This window comes from Camelina sativa, chromosome 13 (genome assembly GCF_000633955.1).
Source record: "Camelina sativa cultivar DH55 chromosome 13, Cs, whole genome shotgun sequence".
NCBI classification, from domain to species: domain Eukaryota; kingdom Viridiplantae; phylum Streptophyta; class Magnoliopsida; order Brassicales; family Brassicaceae; genus Camelina; species Camelina sativa.
This window is the reverse complement of record NC_025697.1, coordinates 19,908,352-19,933,887: the sequence shown is the minus strand read 5'-3', so window position 1 is coordinate 19,933,887 and position 25,536 is coordinate 19,908,352. Positions and strand designations below refer to the sequence as shown.

General features: G+C 39.2%; 2 protein-coding genes, 1 long non-coding RNA gene and 1 pseudogene across 3 annotated transcripts; 2 read left to right on the top strand and 2 right to left on the bottom strand.

Annotated features, from left to right (window-relative positions):
* LOC104737219 lies at nucleotides 2,222-4,200 on the bottom strand (annotated as a pseudogene).
* On the bottom strand, nucleotides 9,923-10,603 carry LOC104738397. Its single transcript, XM_010458580.1, has one exon. The coding sequence runs from the start codon at nucleotides 10,601-10,603 to the stop codon at nucleotides 9,923-9,925; it is 681 nt and encodes a 226-aa protein (XP_010456882.1).
* LOC104737218 (ATP-dependent Clp protease ATP-binding subunit CLPT2, chloroplastic) lies at nucleotides 14,631-16,492 on the top strand. Its single transcript, XM_010457337.2, has 5 exons — nucleotides 14,631-14,955; nucleotides 15,045-15,083; nucleotides 15,165-15,274; nucleotides 15,399-15,578; nucleotides 16,141-16,492. The coding sequence occupies exons 1-5, from the start codon at nucleotides 14,714-14,716 to the stop codon at nucleotides 16,296-16,298; spliced, it is 729 nt and encodes a 242-aa protein (XP_010455639.1). The 5' UTR covers nucleotides 14,631-14,713; the 3' UTR covers nucleotides 16,299-16,492.
* Nucleotides 16,999-19,777, top strand: LOC109128298. The gene is made up of 8 exons (XR_002034783.1): nucleotides 16,999-17,750; nucleotides 17,850-17,947; nucleotides 18,038-18,325; nucleotides 18,421-18,518; nucleotides 18,601-18,699; nucleotides 18,780-19,098; nucleotides 19,273-19,365; nucleotides 19,586-19,777. It is a non-coding gene; the product is annotated as an uncharacterized LOC109128298 (long non-coding RNA).

Sequence of the window (25,536 nt, the reverse complement as noted above, 5' to 3'; positions counted from 1 at the left end):
CACCGTATCAATCTCTACCACAGACCCTTGATTTGCTTCCAATATCTCAGCTCCATAGTCTCGAAGACGTTCAAATTGAGTGTCATATTCACTCGCTATCCATGCCAATGCCTTTCTCCTAGCAGCTTGACATTGACCTCTCGTAGCTGATATCTTCCACTTCTCCATTATGGTCTGTTCCATCTTTAAAGGCATGTAATAATCTGGTTCTTCTCTAATCTTATCAAGAAATAACCTAGCTATGACTGGGACCTTAAACATCTCACATTCTCCATTAGGCACACAAACATGGGTGTTCGTGTACTTCGTAATCCTCCACATCGACTCATTATGAAGAGACGCAACATAAACTTTCCATTGACATTTTCCCTTAGCACCAACACACCTAAACCCGATTCTATCTCTATCGTACCTGTATTGCTTTAGATTACAGCCTGTTGCCATTGCATAGTCAGTCACACACTCCTTAAACGCGATTCCGTTGTAGAAACTCTGCCCTTTATACATTACACCATCGCCACGAACAATCGGTGTTCCCCCACAAGAAGCACCACCACGACCATTACCCTCAGCCTCGTCGTCACTTTCTGGGTACACATTATGACGAATCGATTCCTTCGTTTCTGTAAAATCTGTCGCAAGCTTATCGATGTGAAATTCATCTCGATCCTCAGCTTCCTCGTCGAACTCCACTCCAATAGGTGGATTAACAACGGGGACTAACGCCATCCCAAGAGCCAAGAGCAAGAGAGAAAAAAACGATTTGAAGAAAGAAAAATCGATTTACGGATCTAGGGTTCGTCGAGAGAGAAAGGGAAAAAACGATTTGGGGATTTTTGGGTTTTTTGATTTTTAGGTTTGATTAGGTTAAGTGATCTAATCGGGTTGTAATCGGGTCGTCAATTGGTTAAAAATGGTTTAATTGGGTTAATAAAACTTGTCCGTCGGTTAACTAAAACAGTAAACCGTGTTAATCCATGTCGATGGGGAAATAGATGAGAAGGTTAATTTAATTGGGGAAATCGACATAGAAGTATGAATTCGGGGGGAAATAAAAGGAGTAGATAAGTTGGAAGGGGTTCTATTAGGAGGTCAAAGTTCCAGGGACATTCGGTACGATATGGTAGTTCCGAGGGGGAAATAGGACGTCTTTCCGAAAGTATCTATATAACTATAGTTAATGTAACTCAATTTTCCATTTTTATCAAAAAGTATTATTATATGAAAAGTATCTATATAACTTTAGTTACAAAATCATACAAACTGATTCATACAAACTGTAAGCCCATTGAAGCGAAGTCCATTATATTGTCAACCTTATATATTTGCCGCGTTGGTATCTCATCATGCATCTCTCCAGTCTAGAACATGAACAGAGGGTAATTACGGGCATCCTAAGCCAAAGTTTTGTCATTGTCTAACTATTTTTTTTGGCCTAAACAAGCTCTTTTCCTGCAACTATTAGTTTCCTCACTCAGTTTGGTTTTCAAGCAGCTTCCGCTCTTTTTCACCCCCAGTGGGTACGTGGAGGAGACTCCCCTTGATTCTTAACTAGGTTGGAGGCCAAAGACGAGGACTCTTCCAAAGCCCTAGTTGAGCCTACCTTGGTGAGTGAAGAAACAATCGATTCTAATCTTTCGAATTATGCTGTTTCTGGATGAAAACTAAAACATTGTAGACTAAAACATCATCCGGTATGTTGGACTTAGACATGTCAGAGAGCCAACTTTATACTAGTTGTGGAACTTGTTTGTTGGTCCTCTATTGAAGATTATCAAACTTTTCTTCTTTTTAAGAAGTTGAGTATCTTGAAAACGTATATTTGTTATGGAACCCAGTTTGTGGTCTGAAATTAAGATTGTTTTATGAGACTTTTATCTGTGTTTAAGAAGTTTGATCACTACGCTATTTTAGAATCGATTTGTTCAATGTGAGAGTGCGTGTTTAAATGCGTGTCATCATCCTTTTTTTTAGTGGCCTTTAAATGCGTGTTTGTGTTTTTGGGTTCAGAGTCGGTCTTAGAGTATCTCCATCAAAGCATCTTAGTAAAATATCTTAATACAGATTTTATCCTTAATTTTGAAAAAAGTAAAATTAAGAACTTCTTAAGAAACTTTAATATTTTATAGGTCCATTGAAGGTTATTAAATTTGAGGTTCTTAAAAATATTTTTCTTTGTAATTGTTATTATGGTATTTTGTTATAATTTATAAGACTTATATACTTTTAAAAACTGAAAAATATTGCATTCAATAAAAGTTTAAGTTTAAACAAACATGGCATAAAGCCAGTTTAAACAAACATGACAAAAATTGGAGACATTGGCGCGATCATAGAAGAGACCAGATGGGTCTCCATTAGGGACCAAAGCCAGTTTCACTGGACTCGCTGCACCTTGTTCAACGCTTAAAATCCCAGTGTTGAAATTGATATCTGTCTTTACGAAACCAGGACAAACACTGTTGATGATCATTGATTTGTTTCGCTTAGCCAACACTCGTGTCAATGCCATCACCGCAGCTTTTGATAGTATGTACCCAGACATTACTGTTGGCCAACCTTTGTCTTGTAATGAGCCTTGTCTGTAATCCTTGAGATACTCATCCATCACTTCATCTATTTTCTCTTCTGTTAGATTCTAAGCATCACTCAGCACTCCTTTTGCCCACTCATTTGACACATTCTGTAGTAAAAACATATATACAAAACTCACTCCTAATATATCTACTCTTGAATCAACATGCCTCTGCCTATTTATATAAGTTTATAGAAGATATGGTACCTCTAACTTTCCCATGGTAGAAGCGATGGTGACGATTCTTGGGGAAGCAGAAGACTGAAGCAGAGGAATCATAGTTTGTAGTAACACACTCCTCGACAATCTCATATGTATCGCTCATTATCTTGGAAATATCAGTAGGAAGGAAATCAAAGTGTACCTCAGCAATCTGAAACCCATTTCTTAACTCAGGAATGGAGACATCAAGTAGGTGAAAGGAGATGGATTGATCAGAAAAACCATTCTCTGTCTTGAGCTTTTCGACAGCCGCAAATGGGATCCCGAAACCCATCTCCCATCGGAAAGACCATCTTTTTCTTCTTCCCCTCCGCCGTCACATTCCACGGTGATCTCCGCCGCCTCCGAGCGTCAATCTCCGATAGCGAGATTCGTCCTCGACGCATATGAACAGGGATTGACTTGCGTATGATCCTAGCTAGTGTCTTGTTTCTCACTCACGAACAACTCTTGAGGCAGATAATAACCATACCCTAAATCAATGGTGAGATCAAGGTCCGAAACATCACGCTGCAGCACTTCACATAACCAACGATTCAGACGAGCTGGAGAGACACCAGTTTCACACTTGAGAGAGAACTTACGAATGGGAGAATTGCCCTGCAAAGACAATACTCTATCCACAAAATCCATGAAGCTGTCCAGATTTCCATCTCTTTCCCGCTTACCATTTTCTGGATGAAGAAACTCAGAGTCATCAAAGTCAAGTTTTGGGACAAGTCCAAACAGATTGCGCCACTTTTTTGAGAGAAGTGATGTCGACGCTGCCTCCTTTGTGGTAAGGAAGGATAAAACGTGACAACGAACCTCGTCTGGTAAACTGCTCAGCAGATCCATCTTCTATGCAGAGTGAAAAATACATACACAACCACACAAATCAATTTACCAAAAACCACGCAAATCAATTTACCAAAAAATCAATAGCACAGATTCATCAATCAGAGAAAATGAAAGCAAGCGTTCAATTGAAGAGGCAATAGATCAAATTATCAACAAAATCATACATGCACCGGAGTCAAAATCATTAAACAAAACATTACGAATTGAGATTACATAAAATTTTGGATTTTGACAGAAATCAAAAGTTTCGCAAACGAAAATGAAAACTCAATCCTCTTATATCCAATTTCATCAGATAAAATAAGAGCTGATAGCGAACACAGACACAAAGGAGGAGGAGAAAATGAGAAGAAGGACACACCTCGTGTATCACAAGGACACGAAATCTGAAACCCAAAGGAAACTGTCGCCGCAAAATCTCTTACCAAAGAACAGGGATTGACTTTGTTGTTATTCGATTGTTTCACCTCTCATGGCTATTTTTTCTTCTTCCTCTTCTTAGCTTTGGCCATCGACATGAATCGAGAGAAAGATGAGAGAAAGATGCGAGAGAGAACAACAAAAAAAAAAAATTTAAAAAAAACTTTTTTCCCAACCAATCACAAATTGACACGCACAATCAAACAAAAAGTTTCAAAAAAAATCTAAAACATCTAATGTAACAATCGATACTTAGGCCATCATTAACGGCACAACTTATTAGGTGTTCTTAGCCTAAAAATATGTTTAATAAATTGAACAGTGGCCTTAGAACAGATTTTTAGTTCTTGAATTAGAACAGTTTTAAGCTTAGTTCTTTGTTTACGTGGCTTTACGGGAATGGTTGAGAATTTTTTGCAATCGAGATAATTTTTATTTCTCTTCCTCTTCCAAAACGCAACTAGGTTTTCTTCGAGAAAGAGAGAAAACGGCGAAAGCTTCGACCCGCTTTGCAGAACCGAGTCAACCCGACCAGACTTTGTTTCGTTCCCTCTCGTTTGATCGATCGGCCGGTGCCTGATTGCGTTTTGACTCCCGAAATCTCCGGCCAAAGTTCAATCTAGGTTTGTCATTTCATATTCCTAGTTACAATTCTGTTATCTCATAAAAGATCCTCTCTTTTTCATTTCTGGGGTTGTGTGTTGCGATCAGGTTCGATTCTATTGATCTGGTGGCAATGATAGATCTTTTTGTCTCTCTCTCTCTCCCTCTCTTCTGATTTCTCTGTATCTGGGTTTAGAAATGGAGTCACTGAAGTCTAGTATTGTGGAGTGAGTTTTGAAATTTGATTACTGCTTTTGGGGTTTCTAGGGCTAATTAGTCTCAAAGTCTCATGCTTTCTATAAAAATGTGGGGTGATATTGTATTTCTCGGTCTTGATTGGTTTGAAGATGTGTGTAAGTTNACCTTAGAACAGATTTTTAGTTCTTGAATTAAAACAGTTTTAAGCTTAGTTCTTTGTTTACGTGGCTTTACGGGAATGGTTGAGAATTTTTTGCAATCGAGATAATTTTTATTTCTTCCTCTTCCAAAACGCAACTAGGTTTTCTTCGAGAAAGAGAGAAAACGGCGAAAGCTTCGACCCGCTTTGCAGAACCGAGTCAACCCGACCAGACTTTGTTTCGTTCCCTCTCGTTTGATCGATCGGCCGGTGCCTGATTGCGTTTTGACTCCCGAAATCTCCGGCCAAAGTTCAATCTAGGTTTGTCATTTCATATTCCTAGTTACAATTCTGTTATCTCATAAAAGATCCTCTCTTTTTCATTTCTGGGGTTGTGTGTTGCGATCCGGTTCGATTCTATTGATCTGGTGGCAATGATAGATCTTTTTGTCTCTCTCTCTCTCCCTCTCTTCTGATTTCTCTGTATCTGGGTTTAGAAATGGAGTCACTGAAGTCTAGTATTGTGGAGTGAGTTTTGAAATTTGATTACTACTTTTGGGGTTTCTAGGGCTAATTAGTCTCAAAGTCTCATGCTTTCTGTAAAAATGTGGAGTGATATTGTATTTCTCGGTCTTGATTGGTTTGAAGATGTGTGTAAGTTGTTATGTGATGAATCTTGAATTTGGATTTTCGTTTTTGTGTACTTGCAGAGTATTGAATTTCATATATGGTCCCATATTTGAATTTGTTCAATTGTCGTCTTTTCTATTTGTAGCTTGGTTTTAATCTACTTGACTTGGTCGTTTTGTGTTGCAAGGACCAGTTTAGTATAAGTGTTTTTGTGATGAGTCTTGAAATTGGATGTTCTTGTTGCTTATTGAGATAATTCTGGAGTTTGAATTAGGCCATGACTAATGAAGCCTAGCATTCACCATCTATTAAGCTTCTGTATATGTGTTGTTAGATTTAGATGCTATCTAATGATAAATTCTGAAGCATGTTTGCCGTAGGATTTGAACCTTGCCCTTGCCCATATACAACCTTCTTTCAAGAACTCGGTTGTCTTCTGATAAATCAGTTTGGTATTTACTTATATAGAGTTGTCCATTTATGCAAATTTTTTGATCTATTTTCTGATAAATCAGTTTGCGGCTTGTCCTGTTTTATATTGGATCTATTATCTCGAAATTGACCTTCACATGTTTCTTATCTCTTCGTTGTCTCTTAAGTTCAGCTTCTATGTTAGCCACTAAAGTGAATCTTAGCGTCCCATTTGTCTAACGACATGTTGCAGCTGATTTAGAAAAACTAAACTCATCATACAAATTTTCTCATATGTCTTACATTTTCAGGACTTCGATTCAGCGTACGGCCCGGCATGGCACTGCATTGTTGGAACAAGCTCTGGTTCATACGTGACTCATTCCATTGGAGGATTCATATATTTTCAGATCGACAAAGTTTACGTTCTTCTCTTCAAAACCGCAGTGGAGCCGTTAGATCAAAAATGAGACAAAAGCTGATGACCCCTCTCCTTCCCTTTCAATTTCTCTGTCATTCTAGTAGTATTCACCACTCTCTGTAATTTTCCCTGCCTAGACGAAAAAATCTTTGTGGCTCGGCTTCCTATTGTGTAATTAGAATTGACTATTTTTCTTGTGAATTATTGTTTCCACTTTGCAACAATGCTACAACGTATTCTTCTTCTTCTTCTAACAAGTTCTCTTTAGTGGATTGAGTTTTAAAATAGTTTTAAGATAAATTAATAACCATAATTTGACTTACTATCTGACGGATGATGAACAAGAATTCCATCAAAATAATTTTTATAATTTATAAGTTTATAAGTTTAGGAATATGTTTAAGAATATTATATAATTGTAATATTATATACCAAATTTATTAGATTTTATAAATGTAATATGTTTAAGAATATTATATTATTAAATCTTAAGATTTTAAATATGTTCTCCCAATAACTAGCTTTTTAGCAAAAGATCTTAACTACTGATCTTACATTATTTCACTATATCTTTATTCTAAGAACACCATAATTAGTTCTCCCATTTTTTTTACCTATGATCTTAACAACTGATCTAACATTATTTTCACTATATATTTAATCTAAGAACACAAAAAAAAGTTCTCCCATTAATGATGCCCTTAGAGCATCTTTATTGGTAGGTTTGTATTTTTGGGGTTCTTAAATTTTTTAACAATAAATTTTGTACTTTTTAAAAATAAGAACTTTTATAAAGTTAATTAAAATTATCCCCCTCCAATGGTAAAACTGTAAGAGGGGTTTTTATTGATCAAAAAAAATTATTTTCAAAATCATTTCTTCCTTACAAACCCTTTGTTGTAAGCTCCCACATGAACAAATCCATATCTGTTTCCGGACAAAATAATATGATTGGCAATCCAAAAGCAGCTTCGAGTACTTGTATAGATGTCATGGTCGTCATCGCACCCATCATGCAGATTAGAGCACCGGATCGATCCCCTAAAGAGTACAATAAGTGGAACGAGTGTTGAACCAATGCAAACACTCCCGAGCTGGTTTTTCAGAGCGGCACAAAGAGCGTCACATGCATTCATGAACACATCACGCCTGAAGTATACATATGTGGCTTTCGAAATGGCGACTTCTTGAACGTTTTTGAGAACCTGCATTGTCCAGGCAAGGCTTATCACGAGGATGGAGATAAGAAGTATATCTAGACGTGTTCTTGTAGCAGTAGCTCCACCGATTCCAGCAACCATGAAAATGTCACATGAAAAACAAACTCACACACAACTTTGACAAAGAAAGGATTTGTTATACCTTTCAAAACCTGCTCCAAGATGCCTTGTTCCGTTTCTGAGACATATAACATTTCAGTCAGTCTCTGCCATCAAAACATATATACTTGAACCATGAACCCAAAACTGCACAATGTATATGAAACAGTTCTTCTATAAATCATTTAAATTTTCCACTCTGCACAATGTATATGAAACAGTTCTTCTATAAACATACACACTCCATTTAATTGGTTTATTATACACACAACTAAAATGTTCATTAGTTTGTCAAACTGAAATGTAAAGATATTGAGAGACACTAGCTGCAAAAGCAAAACAATTGAACTGAACCAAACAGGCATATTGGTTAAATGTAATACGTTTCCTTTTATCAAAACTCAGAACAACTGATTACCATATGAGGTTAATAAAAACAGAGAGCTTGAAACACAAAAGGAGAAGGAACGAAGAAAGAGGGATGAGGGATCAATCACGAACCGTTGGAGTTTTTTTAGCCGGAGGAACCATGGTGTTAGCTTTAAGTGAGATCGAATAGGATTCAACACACATGGGGAAGAGAAAAATCGAGAATTTGATACTCAACAATGGCAAAAAGGAGGAGAAAGTAAGGAAAAAGAAGAAGAAGTGACCTGGAAAATGGAAAGGAACCACACAATAAATTGAGCCAGCTTTTCTAAATCACTGATCTGATGATCTTTGGAATCAACCTTTGTATAACCTTCAAACCCCCTAATTAACTCAGCTTTAAAACTATGAACAGACCCATTCAAATCCTTGATTTTGCAGTCTCTCCGTCGAGAAAGAGAGAGAGGAGGAAGAGAAATAATCAACCAAAAAAAAATCTTTTGTATTAACGCAACGCCCAACAATTATCGAACACGTCGTCGCCTCTTATGGTTTCTTAAACCTCTTAGTTAAGAGGCATTTCTTAACAATATTTATATTTTTAATTTAATTTTAAATAGCTAAAACCTAAAAAATTGGTTTAAGAGGTCCCGACAAAGAAGGTTTTAGTAAAATTAAGCTTTTTATATTATATTTATTCTGTTTTATTATTAGCAAACTTATAAGAAATTGGGTAAATACCTTGATGGAGATACTCTTATATTGTGCAGGGAATAACCATGATTTTAACATATTAGAATTAGAAATACGTTAGAACGTGCCATTTTATATATTCAACTAGATTAGGACTTGCTTATATGCTGGTTCGTGATTAAAATTTTTGAACCTATGTCAAAGAAACAGAAAAAAATAATAGAATATAATATTAGATGATATTTGAAAAAAATATATATTTTGAATTTTCTCATATATTTTCATATGTTTAGGTTTATTTATTCCTATGTCACTTTCATATCGTCTAATAAATACTTCTATAAAGAGACTATATCAAAAAGGCATTTAAAAGTATAGGAAAAAAATATATTAGGTCTCGGCTTTCACTTTCTTCTTGACCTTTTGAATTTTATATGTGATAAAACTTTTCACATTATTTGTGATTGATCAGCCTCTTTGAAATGCACCTCTACTAGCAAATAAAATAAAAATCACACCTAACCAAAAAAAACAAACAATCTCTTGTTTATTAATATTTAATAGAGAAGCATTTTAAAAAAATGCTGAAATGTCAAGTTTACAGAGATCAGATCATACACCAATAAATTAATTCTTCTATGGATATTTATATCTTCGCCTTATATAGTTAAGAAATATTCCTTAATTAATTCTTCTATAGATATTTATATCAAATCCGATTGTTACTAATCTAACTAAAATTAACTAATTAAATTATCAAAAAATATTATGGTTCTATAAAAAATATGGAAAATTATTGTGTTTACTCGATAAAATATAAAAGATATGAATTTCATATTTATACCACACCAAAATATATATTGCTATAAATGGTAAAATTTCATAAATATAAAACTCTACCGTGTTCAAATATTTTAGTATTTTTACAAAAACGCAAACTTGAACCAAATTAATTTTTTTTTAATTTTTTTTTAACACTTAAACTGCATTTATTGAATAGAAATATTTGGACATGGGTGAAAATTTGAACGAATACAGATAGGAATAGATAAATGAAGAATGTAATCTTGAGTTTGAGAACGTTAAACTTTAGCCAGCTTGTCAGCAAGTAGATTTGCAGAACGAGGTATCCATTTGAAAGCAAATGATTCGAACCGGGAAGTCCATCCTTTTATATCTTGTATCCAGTTGAAGATGTCGAATCGTGTGTTGTTACCATTGAGCATATTGACCAAAACTTGATTATCACCTTCGAAGATGACTTTAGGAAAACCGCTTAGCCAACATTGTTTGATGGCATAAGATAGACTTATACACTCTGCTTCAAGGGCTGATGATACAGGTGGTCCTGTTACCTGTCCTGCCTCCTTAAATTGACCTTGATCATCTCGTACAATCCAAGCTGCAGTGGGTCGTCTGTCTCTGTCTATGAAACTTCCATCATAGTTGCATTTCAGCCAGCCATGCGGGGGTTTTTGCCACGAGTTTGGTGTAGGCGGGTCTCTTTGATTATTGTTAACATTGGAAGTAGTGTTGCATCGTCTGGTATCAATTGTTAGCCATTCTTCTGTTTCATGTATGGCTTCTCTAAGGTCCTGTTGCCAAGGGTTATTCTTATACTGGAATGTGAGCTTATTGCGACTTGTCCAAATCTTCCATAGTATCCAAAACGGTAAATGTGCGAGCCTATCATAGAATCGCCGATGCTTATGGAAATCAAAAATTGCTTTGAGTTTGGTTTTAATCGAAGCTCTTGGATCCATGAGACATCTGATTGGAATATTTGATCCACGCCAAATCTGCTGTGCATGAGGGCATGAGAAGAAGAGATGTTATGTTGTTTCAGTCACATTGGTGCATCGCTTACAGAGGGGGTTTGCAGGAATATGTCTTCTCTCTAGTTCAACACCTGTTGCTAAGGCTCTCGATAAAAGTCTCCATAAGAAATGCTTAAATTTCGGAGGAGTTCTTGTTTTCCAGATTTCGCTCTTCAAACGTGGATCACCACCAGGTGGTCTAGCATGATTCTGTTCCGGAAGATGTGTTGCCAGCTAATATCCTGATTTCACTGTGTATAAGCCATTGTCAGAGTAGTGCCATCCAAGGTAATTATGCAGCTGCCAGAAGGTTGTTTTTATGGAGAAGACCCGATTTATATCATCTGGATGTATTCTTTGACGTACTAACTGTTCGTTCCAACCACTTCTGTCTGAGAGTAGCAAGTTATTTACAGAAGGGATATCATCAGGTTGATTGTCTTGAGCTTTCCTTGGCGGACGTGGGGGATGGGTTAATAACCATGGATCAGACCAAGTAGCTATTTGATGACCGTCACCAACTGTAAAACGTAAACCTTTGCGGAGGAGATCTCTACCAATGAGCAATGATTTCCAGCCAAAAGAAGGTTGAACACCATCATTTGCTTCAAGGATACTAGAGTTTGCGAAATACCTACCTCTTAGTGTTCGTGTCAGTAGACTATTGAGGTTTTGGAGGATACACCATGCTTGCTTAGCTAGTAAAGCATCATTGAATTTATCTATATCCCTAAAACCAAGCCCTCCCTCCCTCTTTGAGTATTTCATTCTATCCCAAGCTACCCAATGAGTTGCAGAACCTTGATGTTGTGAGTTCCACCAATAGTGGGAAATGATCCGTTCTATATCCTCACAAATTCCTTTTGGGATTTTAAAGCAGTTCATTGTATAAATTGGCATAGCCATTGCTATTGCTTTTAAGAGAATTTCTTTACCTCCCTGAGAGAGAAATTTGTTGTTCCATCCCTTTGTTTTGCCTTTAACATTCTCGATGATGAATTGGAAGAGTTCAATCTTCTTGCGACCAAATTGTTCGGGGAGACCAAGGTATTTGCCGCATCCTCCTTCATTATGTATCTGAAGCACATGTCTTATCTGGGTTTTGGTTGGCTCACTTACTCTTTTTCCAAACGTTAAAGACGATTTACGTGTGTTGATTTGTTGTCCTGAAGCCCGTTCGTATTGTGTAAGAATCTCCTTGATGGCCATACATGAACTCATATTCGCCTGACAGAAGAAAAGAGAATCATTTGTGAAGAGTAAATGCGTGATTGAGGGACTTGCATTGCTGATTTTGATTCCTTTAATGACCCCTTGTCGTTCTGCTCTCTTCATCAAATGACTTAACACCTCAGCACAAATGATGAATAAATAGGGTGAAAGTGGATCCCCTTGTCTTATTCCTCGCTCTGGTTGGATGTAACCTTGGGGGTTGCCATTGATGTTAACAGAGAAAGTTGGAGTACGGACACACGTCATTATCCATTGCACCCATTTATTATCGAAGCCAAACTTGAGCATTGTTTCTTGTAAGAAATCCCATTCCAATCTATCGTATGCCTTAGTGATATCAGTTTTTAATGCTAAGAAAGAGTTTGAACATCTTCGTTTGACCTTGAGGGCATGGATGAGTTCATGAGCGATTAACACGTTGTCTGTAATGATTCTTCCGGGAATAAAAGCCGCTTGTTCTTCAGAGATGATTGAGTTCAAATGCTTCTTTAGCCGTGAAACAAGTATCTTTGATATGATCTTGTAACTAACATTGCAGAGAGCAATTGGTCGGAAATCACTCATTTGTCTGGCACCTTCTATCTTCGGGATTAGGCATATGTTTGTATGATTTAGAGCGTTGTCGAGGGTACCATTGGCAAAGAAGTTCTGGATTTCAAGAGTTATTGCTTCCTTGGTTGTTTCCCAAAAGTTTTGGTAGAAAGCAGCTGTAAAACCATCTGGGCCTGGGGATTTAGTAGCACCTATTGAGAAGATAACAGTTTTGATCTCATCTTCAGTCACCGGTTTGGTTAAATCTTCATTAATGTCAGGGGTTACTCTGGCTTGAAAATCATGAAAGACGTGGAAGTGATTGTTCTGAGGTGTTAGTTCACTCTTGAAAAGCTTGGTGAAGTGTTTTTGTGCCACAGAGCCGATATTAGTATCACCTTGGTGCTCTTGTCCCTCGTCATCAAGAATTGAGAACATCTTATTTCTAGCTGTATGGCACTTTGCTGTAGCAAAAAAGTATTTTGTATTTCTATCACCAGAAGACATCCATTCTTTACGGCTCTTTACTCTCCAAAATTCCTCTTCATTGACATAAGCACAGCTCAACTGTTGTCGTAGATCCCTTATCCGTTCTGTAGATGTATCATCAGTGTGAGCCTTAACAATTGTTGACTTCAATAGTATGATTTCCTCACGAGTATTGTATCTGTTATGTTTTTTTCCATTGAGAGATCTTCTTTCTACACTTACGCAGTCGGGTACTCATGCTCGGTTGGTTTTCCATGATTCCATCCATCAGTTACTGCTTCTCTAAAACCATTTCGTTGGAGAAGTCTGTTGTCGTAGTAAAACTGACCTTGTCGGGGATTGAAATTGTTTGTGATGGTGGTTATAACTGGTCTGTGATCCGACTCTATAAGCTCCAAAAACTCAACATGAGAAGCAGGGTATTGAGCAATCCATTCAATATTAACCATACTTCTGTCCAAACAGCATGATACATCATGAGAGTGTCGTTTACCCGCCCATGAGAAAGTATCACCCTTATACTTTAAGTCGTGAAAATCACAGGTTTGTAGCATATTACGAAAGTCTGTGAACGAGCTTTCTGGGCGTGGAGGTCCACCTCTCTTTTCATGATTGCCTTTGATCTCATTAAAATCTCCTACAGCCATCTAAGGCCCGGTTCTAACCACTGCAATTCTTTCTAAACGTTCCTAGGTCAAGTGTCGGAGAGATGGATTTGGGTTACCATATACGCAGGACAAATAGAAACCAAATCCATTAACTTGAACATAAGTGTCTACAAGGTTTGGGGAATGAGAAAGAACTGAAACAGAGATACTACTATTCCAAAAGAGAGCTATGCCACCACTTAAACCTACAGGGGGAACTGTGAATACACGATCATAAACTAACTCAGCACACACAGCTCTGACAGTGTCGTCCCTTTGCTTTGTTTCCAATAGGCACATGATGTCTGGAGAATAAGACTGCTTAATCTCCTTTAGACGTCGAACTGCGAGGTCATTGTCTAGTCCTCTACAGTTCCAAACGGTTGTCCTCATGGGAGCAGTGGTGGTTCAGGGCCCACCGCGCCTCTTTCAAGTCCTTAGGGAGAAGATGATTCCCCGAGCTGTATCTTGGATTGTTCTCATGGCTCATCACCTTAGAACATTCACCTCTCTCTGCTTGATCAGACTGATCGTTTCTCTTGCGTTTGCCTCGAGACATCACTTCTGCAATGGTAAGGGCAGCAACTTGCGGGTTTGCTTCAATAATTGACATCACTTTTGCAATGGGATCATCAGGAGGGGCTAAAACATCGTTATGGAGGTCAATGTTTTCAGCAACATCTTCCTGGTCATATCCTACAAGAATAGCATCATCTCCAATTGCTACTTCCATCTCCTCTCCATCAACAATCTCGCGAGGGATCACGCCTCCATGTCGAGGGTTCACAGGGGGAGGAAGTCCTTCATCATCTTCAGGGTCATCAAAATGTTCTTCATCACCATCAAATTTTTTTTTTTTTAATTTATGTTTTGTTTTCTCACAAACGAATCTTGGTTAAATAATAATTTTACTCGTAATAGCACTCCTAGTTATAATTTATTTTAGAAGGAACAATACTCCACTAAATGGGCCGTGTTGGGTATTTTTCCAATCTTTAAGCCCATATGAAAAAAGCTTACGACGATGGAATACAACAAACGACATCGTTTCGATGATCATCAACCTCCACAACTTTCTCTCCATTCCCAATTTGACGTTCTTTCACTTTTTTTTTTTTTTTTCCCGTTATCCAAAGAAGAAGACACACTCGCGAAAATGGCGGCTCACTCTTCTTGCAACTTTGCTTTAGCGAATCCGATCATCTCACGAATCGATTCTTCCTCTAAGCAGAAGAAACCATCTGTTCCATTATACTTCTTCTCTACAAGAAACCCTTTGACGAATCCATGGTTAGGCGTTGTTGATTCATCATCCCTCTCTCTCACCTCTCCCGTCTCCGCTCTTCAAACCAATCGCCGTAGAATCCATAAACCCGTCATCTCCAGCTTACCCACCGCGTAAATTTCACCAAATCTTGATCTAATTTTGATTTGATTTTGACCAGTTTTAGTTTTGATAAATTTTGTGCTCTGATTTTGTGTTTCAGGAATCCGGATTTAGTGGTTTCTGATGCGAAAAAGCCAAAGTAAGTGTAGTGAGAGTATTTGAAATTGGTTGCTCTATTGCATTTTGAAAGTATTCTGATTTGATTTAGGGTTAAATGTAGATGGTCATGGAGAGCAATTAAGTCATTTGCAATGGGAGAGCTTGAAGCTAGGAAGCTTAAGTATCCAAATACTGGAACTGAAGCACTTCTCATGGGTATTTTGATTGAAGGTACCTTTAACTTTAACTTACTTTTGGTTTTGATTTGCTATCAAAATTGAGATTGATACCTAAAGCTTCATTAGGATCTTCTTGGTAGTGATGATAAGTGTGGTAATGTTGATTGAATGGGCAGGAACTAGTTTTACTTCAAAGTTTTTGCGTGCGAATAAGATAATGCTATACAAAGTTCGTGAAGAGACGATCAAGTTACTAGGGAAAGCAGATTTGTATTTCTTTAGCCCTGAGCATCCTCCTTTAACTGAAGATGCTCAACGGGCGCTTGACTCTGCTCTGGATCAGAATCTTAAAGCAGGTTTGTGTTTTGTTCGAACTCAGCTTTTCTCTCTAGTGTTGTGAATGTCATCTTTTGTGATGTGGTGATATAATTGTCGTTGTGAGAGCAACATTACCTGGATAAAAGTTTGTATCGATTGGTTAGTTTCTTAGCGTACTCTTAAGTTTCATGTTGTTGGCTTATCAATCTTGGTTAGAAAATGGTCCAGTATATGCATATGGCGATAAATGTCTCATGAGAGCAACATTACTTGGAGTCTGGTAATTTGTTAGCAGCATACTCGGAAGTTTTCATGTTGTTGGCTTATCAATCTTGCGGAAGAGAGATAGCTTTGCTTATAAAATGTTCCAGTATATGCATATGGTGATAAAATGTCGTTAACGAGAGCAACATTACTTTCAGAACAGTTTATTCTAATTGAGAGTCTGATAATTTCTTAGCCTACTCAGAAGTTGTCATGTCGTTGGCTTATCAAATCTTGGGGAAGAGATAGCTTCGGTTATAAAATGTTCCAGGAGATGCATATACATGCTTCGATTGAAAGACAGAATCTGAAGCTTTTTATTGCTTATTGTTACAGGTAGTATCGGGGAAGTAATGCCAGCACATATACTACTTGGAATCTGGTCTGAAGTTGACTCTCCAGGTCACAAGATATTGGCAACTCTTGGTTTCACAGATGAAAAATCTAAAGAGTTAGAGTCCTTTGCCTCTAAATCTGGCTTTCTAGATGAGTAGTATATTACATCTGTTATTTCTCCATTAATGCAAAATCTCCAAATTCTTAATTGCAGTTTGCAATAATGTGTCAATCCTTACTGATTCTTATTTTTAGTTCTTTGCTTTGCCGTAAAGACTTAAAGCTTTTCCATAGAAATTACGAACACTGGATCCTTAAGCTTTACTTGTTACATAGCTTCTCGACTTTAATTGTCATTGGCATTTCTTTCCCCAAGTTAGATTTTTATATCTAGAGAAGAAACGAATTTACAATGTCAAGCCCTTCTCTAGCCTTGAAAGCCAAATTTGCATACATACCGAGCAATGACCTAAACAAGAGATGGTAATTCCAGTGAAATGGAATTGAATCTTGGAGACTTGGTGATCAATACTGATATGGAGTTTTAATGAAGTATATAATTTTGGAGTTTTGGTGAAAAAAAAGATTACGAAGAATACGACTTTTGAGATTTGGAAAATAGAGAAATACCTGAGTACAAGAATATTGTTTGGAATTAAAAAAATATGTATATTTTTAATATAGCTCTCAAGATTACTTTGTGATTGGTTATATAGTGAAATGTAGGTGTAAGTTTTTTTTTGTGGTTCAAATCGGAAATTTCATTTAAACCGGTTAAACCGGACCAGGTACATGATTAGATAAAACGCGTTTTGCTAGGGCATCTGCATCCTAATTATAATTTCTAGGGACAAAAGAGAATCTGATAAATCGAAAGGAAGAGGACAGGTTGAGGATATCAAAGATGATCCCATGGAGTTCCTTGGGCGGATTCTCCGAGTTTATGGCTTCAATTAATTGCTTGCAATCTGAAGCGACTGAGATTTGGGGAAGACCCAGGGAGAGAGCATCTTGGAGAGCGTGGAGGATTGCCATAGCCTCACCAAGGAGTGGGGATCGGATGAAGTTGCTAATTGTCGATCCCGTGCAGTGTTGTCCGATATGGTCATTCCGGAACAGCCATCCGCAACCAGCTTGTTTGGTCTCCTTGTTCCAAGCTGCATCCACCTGGCACAACACGACGTCATTAGCCATCAGATGTAGAGCTTCCCTGATCATCCTCGGTGTAGGGATTTCTGGTAACTCTTGAGCTGCACACCACTCTCTTCCCATCTTAAGGGCATAGGTCAGGGTTTCCTTTGGGGAATATGAAACGTTTCTGAAGATTTTGTGATTCCGGGATATCCAGAGCGACCATACTATCCACGGATACAAAGGTCCTATGTTTATCCCACAAGGGGGTAAACAGATCTAGCCTTTTGCGGTTTCAAGTAGGGCTCTCATAGATTGCAGAGAGCTAGGCTCAATGGTGTGGTGGAACAGTGCCATACTCCAAACCTGTTGGGCATAACGGCACTTGATGAACAGGTGTTCACTGGTTTCCATCTCTCCACAGAAAGGGCATAGGGTTTCCATCATTATGTTGTGTTTCCGTAAGTTCTCACTTGTAGGTAGAGCCCCTTTCATGGTTTTCCAGAGCAATAATTTGTTTTTTGGAGAGGTTTGGACATTCCATACCTCGCTTAACCAGTTGAAACTATTATCTGCAGGTGGGAGTGGCGGTAGTGTTTTGGTTTCTTCCTTGATGCCTTCATAGTACCCTGACTTGGTCGTATAGACACCTTTTTTTGTTGGTAGCCAAACAAAGGTATCTTCTGCCCCTTTTGTGCTCACTTTAATCTCTAGGATGGTCTGTTCCAGCTCCGGGAGTAGGTGCCTGATTTTTTCTCTATCCCAGTCTTTTGTAGTTTGTGAGATCAGGGTTGCCACTATGTCAAACTGAGTCTCCTTTGTTGGTGGACCCATGGGGGTTAGGGCGGTTTCCAGTGATAACCACGGTTCATTCCACAAGGATGTTTGTTGTCTATTACCAATTACCCTTGATAGTTGCTTCTCGAGTAGTGCTTTCCCTATACAGATGCCACGCCAACCATGCGACGTGTTAGCTGGTGGTACACTGCGTAAGAAGGGGGTGGTATGGCAGTATCTGCCTTGGAGGATCCTAGCCATCAGACATTTTGGTGCGGTGAGGATTCTCCAACTCAATTTTGCTAGTAAAGCAGCATTAAAGCTCTCAATGTCCCTGAAACCTAACCCACCTTCTCCTTTTGATATGGTTAGGTTTTGCCATGATACCCAACACATCTTTTGTTTTTCAGGGGAAGAGTCCCACCAGAATCTTGTTAAAACCGACTGGATAAGCTAAAATAGAGAACCAGGTAGTTTAAAGCAGGATATAGTATATGTTGGCATTGCGGTCAAGACTGATTTAAGCATAACCATCTTTCCTGCTGTTGACAGGAATTTCGAAGACCAACTTCGTGCTTTTTGCCTGATTCTATCCACTATGCTAGTAAATAGATCCTTCTTCTTTTTGCCAAATAATTCAGGGAGCCCCAAGTACTTCCCTTGTCCTCCTTCTTTAATGATCTTTAGTTGGTCTTTTACTTGATTTCTAATGGTCGCGTTTGTCTTGGCAGAGAAAGTGATAACCGATTTCTGTTTGTTAATCATCTGTTCTGAGGCCTCTTCGTACTTTCTGAGAATTTCGAGTAGCTTGTCACAGTCTGTCTTATTCGCCTTGCAGAAGAACATGGTGTCATCTGCAAAGAGGAGGTGGTTTAAACGCGGACTCTGCTTGCCCAGCTTGGTTCCTGACATAGTCTCCTCGATTTGAGCTCTTTTACACAGTCCAGACAGTACCTCGCTACATAAAATGAAGACGAATGGTGAAAGTGGGTCTCCTTGCCTTATACCACGTTGAGGCAGGACTGTGCCTTGGGCTGTTCCGTTTATCAGGTAAGAGTATGAGACTGTAGACAGACATTGCATTATCCAGTTTATCCAAACTTTGTGAAACCCCATTCTCTCCATAACCATCTGAATAAAATCCCATTCCACTCGGTCGTAAGCCTTGCTCATGTCTGTCTTTACCGCCATATAACATCTTTTTCTCGCTTTTGATATGTGCAGGTAGTGTAGAGCCTCATGTGTAATCAAAACGTTGTTAGCGATGGCTCTTTGGGGAACAAAAGCAGATTGGTTTTCAGAGACCAGAGTATTGAGGTGCGGTTTTAGTCTCTTAGTAAGCAGCTTGGATATGATTTTGTAGTAAACAGGACAAAGCGCAATAGGACGATAGTCCTTCATGGTTTGGGGGCTTTTCACCTTGGGAATTAATCTGATGTGGGTGGTATTGATCTTTGTAGGGAGCTTGCCAGTTTGGAAGAATTGTTGGACCTCACTGACTATTTGTTTTCCCACTGTCTTCCAATTTGATTGGAAGAAACTTGCAGAAAAACCGTCAGGTCCCGGAGCTTTATCAATTTGGATTGAGAAGCAGGCATTACGAATCTCCTTTTCTGTTGGAGCAGCTATCAGGTTCGCATTCATCTCCTCAGTGACGCACGATTGTATAGCTTCCTCAATGGTTCGTCGTCTCTCTCCTGGTATGGTAGGGAAGATGTTTTGGTAATAGTCTGTTATCACTTTAACAATCTGTTTTTCCTCATACCACACTTCTCCTCTATCATCCTCTAGAACTGAGAACTTATTGATTGTTGTTCTACCTTTTGTGGTGGCATGGAAGAATCCACTATTCTTGTCTCCAAGGTTTAACCATAACTGTCTGCTTCGTTGCTTCCAGAACTCTTCCTCCTCATTATACGCTGTTTGGAGATCTCCTAAGATAGCAGCAAGGTAGACGTTTGTACAGTCCGGGTCACTCATCGACTTTTCCAGGCTATCCTTACATCTATTTATCTTTACTTGGCTATTTAGGTGTTTTTCTCTACTCCATTGAATGATTGCATCTCTACACCGACCTAGCTTAGTATCGACCTTTTCATGGATCATAGGTTTCCATGCTTGGGATACCAGATGTGACTTCAGGGTTTTTCCTCAATCTTCGGTCATATCTAAAGAGGGACTTTCTTTTCTTCTTTTTCAGGTCGAAATAGGTGACGATGGGTCTATGGTCAGATGCTTCGAAGCTTAGATATTCACATCTCCCAGAGGGATACGACATAGCCCATTCTGAATTTGACATTGTCCTGTCTAGACGACAATACACCAGATGTTCATAGCGTTTACCTCTCCATGATTAAAAGTTTCCCGAGTGTCTAAGATCATAGAGGTCGCACTCTGACATGAAGGTTCGCATATCAACAAAGGAGCCTTCTGGTCTTTCTGGTCCACCACTTTTCTCAGATGAGTCAATGATTTCATTAAAATCTCCTGTTAAGATCCAAGGTTCCTGTCTGTCTTTGCCAAAGGCAGTTAGCTGATCCCAAACTTCTTTCCGCTTTGTCTTTTCAGGGTCTCCATAAAGAAATGTTGCAAAAAAGATACGTCCTTCAGCTTCTACTCGAGTATCAATGTAATTTGGGCATTCAGTAATAACTTCTACTTTGATTTCAGGCTTCCATAGTAGGGCGAGTCCTCCACTTCCAGGAGTCTGTGGGGTTACCAGTTTGTGGTCAGTGAAGCCTAAGTTTTGCAACGATTGGATAACAACAGAATCTTGGTTCTTTGTTTCCATGAGGAACAAAATGTTTGGAGATATGGTCCTGGCCATCTCCTTTAGTCGCCGGACTGTCATGGGGTTCCAGCTCAGAAAGCTTAAGGAGGAGGAAGGGGGGGGGGGTTGTCAAAATCCCCTTTTTTCTTCACAATGCCTGGAATGAGAATGGTTGGTGGAGGGTTCTTTGCATTCGAGGGGTCTGCTTCATTGGGTAAGGACCATTCTCCTTTTCTTGGTTTTGAGACGTCCTAGTTTTAGTGTCCTGCTTATTCTGGCTTGATTTGACTGAAGTAGCCCTCCTTTTGGGTGAATGTTGGATCATTGTCAGGTTTCTCTTGCTAGATTTTGTTACGGCTAAGTGCAATGGGCTACGACTCTCAGATCTCTTTGATGGTGGACGTCCTCGACGCTTTTTGGAACCGCCATTCTTTGCTTCACAAGAGGGTGAGGTTTTGTTGGATACTGCATTGGACTCTAAAGGTGTTTGTTGTATGGGATTAGCAACCGTTGAGTATCTAGCTGCTTGTTCATCTGTTGAGATTATAGTCGCAGCTGTTTCAGCCATTAATCCTCTCGTTTCCCCTTGAATGACTCTTTGCTTCCGGGCTAGGCTTTCAGTAGGGTCAGCACAGGTAGTGTACTGAATAGTTACTTCCCTTAGCTCGTCCATAACTTCCTCAGTGGAGGGAATGGTAACTTGGTGGGTTGCTGCTGTCTCCTCAATTGGGGTTCTTTCTAAAGGGGGTCTTCTTGATCTTGGTGTTTTTGAAGATTCTGACCATAGGAGCTCTCTTGGTGTGGATTTTTCTCTCCATTGGAGTTTTGGTGGCTGGTCACTAGAGTGAAAACCACTTCCTGTTCCTCTCGTACTTCTCCTGTAAAGTTCGGAAACTCTCATTGGGGACCTCCTAGGAGTTGGGCTCCTCCGGTTGTAATAATTTGAGGAGAGAGCTCGATCTTCTTTAGGTAATGCTTCGTCTCTTCCTCTCTTTCCCAGTGCACTTTCTAGATGGCTGCTAGTCCTGGGATAGCGGTTTTCACCATTTTATCTACTAACCAAGCTTGTGGTTCTCTTTTCATATGGGTAATTTCTGGATCTGTTTTGATGAGGTTCCATCATTGGGGCTCTGAAATTATCTTCCGGTGTGTAGTAGTTCCTAGCAGCCGGTTTTGGTTGTATAGAACGAGAAGGCTGAGGTGAGATCCTGTCTACATTCTGGTGTTGGAGACCGGGGCAAGTCTTCTCATCATGGGTAAGTCGAAAACAGTAGGTGCAATGGTATTTCAAGGTTTTATATTCCAAGTGTACTTCAGCTTCATTTCCATTTGAGAATTCCACTACTGTGTCTTTTGTCAAAGGTTGGAGGCCATTCAGGAGGACTTTTACTCTTGCATAAGCAGTGGTGATATCAAACTCCAAAACGTGGGTTTAAGTAGGTTTCTCTAAAAAAGTTACCTTGGGATTTATTTGCAGTAGGCTCAATAAACGTGGCATTGAAGCGTCTGGTCTAGATCGAAAAGGCTTGAACCCATGTTTCACCAACTGTCCCGGTTAACAACACCAAGTACTCGTAGGTCATAGCCACCACCATTTGAAGTTATCGGTTTAGCTCATAAATAACTACTATTTTCTTTATTCCTCTTTTATTATATGAATGTTTGTACTTTGACATGGTTCATTGTTAATAAAGTAGTCACTGATTTGAGAAGACTACAAGCTGGAACTTATCTACTATAATGGTTACAAAATAGAGAACCATTAGTTTATGGTCTCCAGGGAAGAATATAAAACTGTACCACCAAATGTTTGAGAATTCTTAAAATTGTAAAACTTTAATACTAAAATTTAAAGGTCTCTATTGTTTTAAGTTTTAACCCACTAAATAGTCTATTTTAAACTTTAATTATAGATATTAAAACTTAACCGAAATCTTAATCATGAGCTAAGAAAACGAGATTCTGAGTCATATACACTAAACCTTAAACCTTAAACCTTCAAATGGTGTATTTTCTAAATTAATGTGTCGCCTATTATTTTAGTTTAGACTTAATAAAATTCTAGATCTAGACTTAAAAAGTTAGCACCATGGGAAATACAATCCAAATTGTTTCTTTTTAATGTTTTTTTTTGTGTGCAACCAAACTCTTATATTTATAAAACATCGGTTCATCTACATAAGAGAGAGACAGAAATTAAGAGCTTGTTTTGCTAGATTGTCTGCGATCTGATTTTGGTTTCGAGGGATAAAGAAAAAATTACAAGCAGAGAAACAATTAGATAGATCCAGGATGTCGTGGAGAATCCCGTGAAGGTCCTTCGATTGGAACTTCGCTTTCAGGGCCTTGACTAACAACTGTGAGTCCGAGGCGAAAGAGATGTGTGTGAAGCCCAAAGCAATTGCAACTTCCATCACGGTGAGAGTTGCCACCGCTTCGGCCATCAGAGGGGAGTGGACATGATCCACTAGATCTGACCCCTGTGGGAGGATTTGGTCATTCCGGTTTTTGAAGACCCAGCCAATACCCGCTTTTGGTCCTGTGATCCACGAAGCATCTGTGAAGCAAGTCACTGAATTACTGCTTTGCTGAGTCCGGACTGGAGAAAGGTAAGCCATGGTTTGTTGGGGGTTTGTGACTTTCTCAGACTGGGACTGTTGCCACTCCTTTGCCCTCGTGATAGCTAGATGGAGGGCGTGTTCCGGTAGGAGCTGTTCTTTATTGAATAGGAGTTTATTGCGAGTAGTCCATAAGACCCAGAGGATCCACGGTGCCAGAGGCCCACCACCAATGCCAGTAGGTGGTAGACAAACCAAGTGGTTTACTACCGTGATGCCTTCAGCTGTTGAAAGTATCCGTTGAGAAGAGAACTCAGAGTTTAAAGGTGTCAGATCCCAGATCTTAGTCGCAAATGGGCAAGTAAAGAACAGGTGGAGTTCGGATTCAAGCTCATGGCAATGTGGACACCTGTAATCCTCCGAGATATTGCGATGAATAAGGTTATTTCCCACTGGAATAGCTTGTTGTACCATTTTCCACATCAAAAGTTTAACTTTTTGTGATGTCTTGATACTCCAGATATGCCTTTGCCAATTGAAATTGTCAGGACTCGGGGAGTTATGTGAAGGAGTTTGGTGGGGAGTTTCTGACTGGCTTACATGGTAACCTGACTTAGTGGTATATTGTCCATCTTTAGAGGGTAGACAGGCCCATTTATCTAGGGCGCCTTTCTTGCTTGGTTTGATCTTGAGGATTTCAGCTTCATATGCAGGTAACACTTGTTTGATGCAATCAACATTCCAAGAGGATGTACCTAGGATGATGAGGTCAGCAACTGTCCATGAATGTTTTCCCACAGTAGGAGGTCCCATTGGGGTTGATGGCTTGTCGAGAGATAGCCACGGGCTATTCCATAGAGGGATGGACCTGCCAGAGCCGATAAGATATCCCACATGGGGTTTTAGTAAGTCTCTACCAATGCATATGCTCCGCCAGCCATGGGATGCCAAATTAGGAATTGAGCAGTCTAAGAAACTTTTATTGGTGCAGTATTTTCCGAGGAGGACCCTGGCTAATAGACAGTTAGGTGAAGTGAGAAGTCGCCAGCTTATTTTAGCAAGGAGGGCATCATTAAAGGCCATAATGTCTCTGAAACCTAAACCTCCCAGTTTAAAAGATTTGGTCATCTTCTTCCAGGAGATCCAGCACATCTTTTTCTTTTTCCGTATTATGATCCCACCATAATCGAGTTAACGCAGATTGAATTCTTTTGCAGAAATTGTTCGGGAGTTTGAAACAAGACATGGAGTATGTGGGCATAACGGCTAGGACCGACTTCAGCATAACTAGTTTCCCAGCAGAGGATAGGAACCTGGAGGACCAACTGAATGCTCTTTGTTTTATCTTGTCCACTATACTACTGAACAGATCCTTCTTCTTGCGACCAAACAGTTCAGGTAATCCGAGATATTTTCCTTGTCCACCTTCTTTTTGGATGCCTAGGATTCTCTTAGCTGTTTCTTTTGAATCTTCTGGAGTCATAGCCGAAAAGGTGATTGAGGATTTGGCTTGGTTTATTTGTTGACCGGAAGCTTGTTCATACAACTGCAAGATGTTTTTTAAAGTTGAGCAGCTTTGTGGGTCCAAAAGGCAGAAAAACATTGTGTCATCTGCAAAGAGGAGATGATTGACACGGGGGCTACCTGAAGCTACTCTTAGACCAAGTAAACTACCTTGTGCTTGTGCTTTGGAGCACAAACCAGACAGAACCTCGCTGCAGATTATGAAGAGGTATGGGGAGAGGGGGTCCCCTTGGCGAATACCTCTTTCAGGGGTAACAGATCCGCGGGCCTGTCTATTCAGTAGGTAAGAATACTCCATTGTATTGATACATTGCATGATCCATTGGATCCATGTTTGATGGAAGCCCATTCTCTCCATAGCTTCTTTTATAAAATCTCATTCAAGCCGATCATATGCCTTGCCCATATCGGTTTTAACGGCCATGTAGCATTTTATCTTTGCTTTAGAGGTTTTCAAATAGTGGAGGGCTTCGTGTGTGATTAACACGTTATCAGAAATGGCTCGTTGAGGTACAAAGGCAGATTGATTCTCTGAGATGCAGCAGTGTAATATAGGTTGAAGCCTTTTAGCTAGGATTTTAGAGATTACCTTATAATACACAGAACACAAAGCAATTGGTCTGTAGTCTGAAACTT

What these genes read in the sequence shown, in the direction of transcription:
- LOC104738397 (XM_010458580.1), bottom strand. Translation starts at nt 10,603, where the DNA reads ATGGATCCAAGAGCTTCGATTAAAACCAAACTCAAAGCAATTTTTGAT.
- LOC104737218 (XM_010457337.2), top strand. Translation starts at nt 14,714, where the DNA reads ATGGCGGCTCACTCTTCTTGCAACTTTGCTTTAGCGAATCCGATCATC. An exon ending in ATCTCCAGCTTACCCACCGC is followed by an intron (nt 14,956 to 15,044) that starts GTAAATTTCACC and finishes TTTGTGTTTCAG; the next exon opens with GAATCCGGATTTAGTGGTTT. An exon ending in TCTGATGCGAAAAAGCCAAA is followed by an intron (nt 15,084 to 15,164) that starts GTAAGTGTAGTG and finishes GGTTAAATGTAG; the next exon opens with ATGGTCATGGAGAGCAATTA.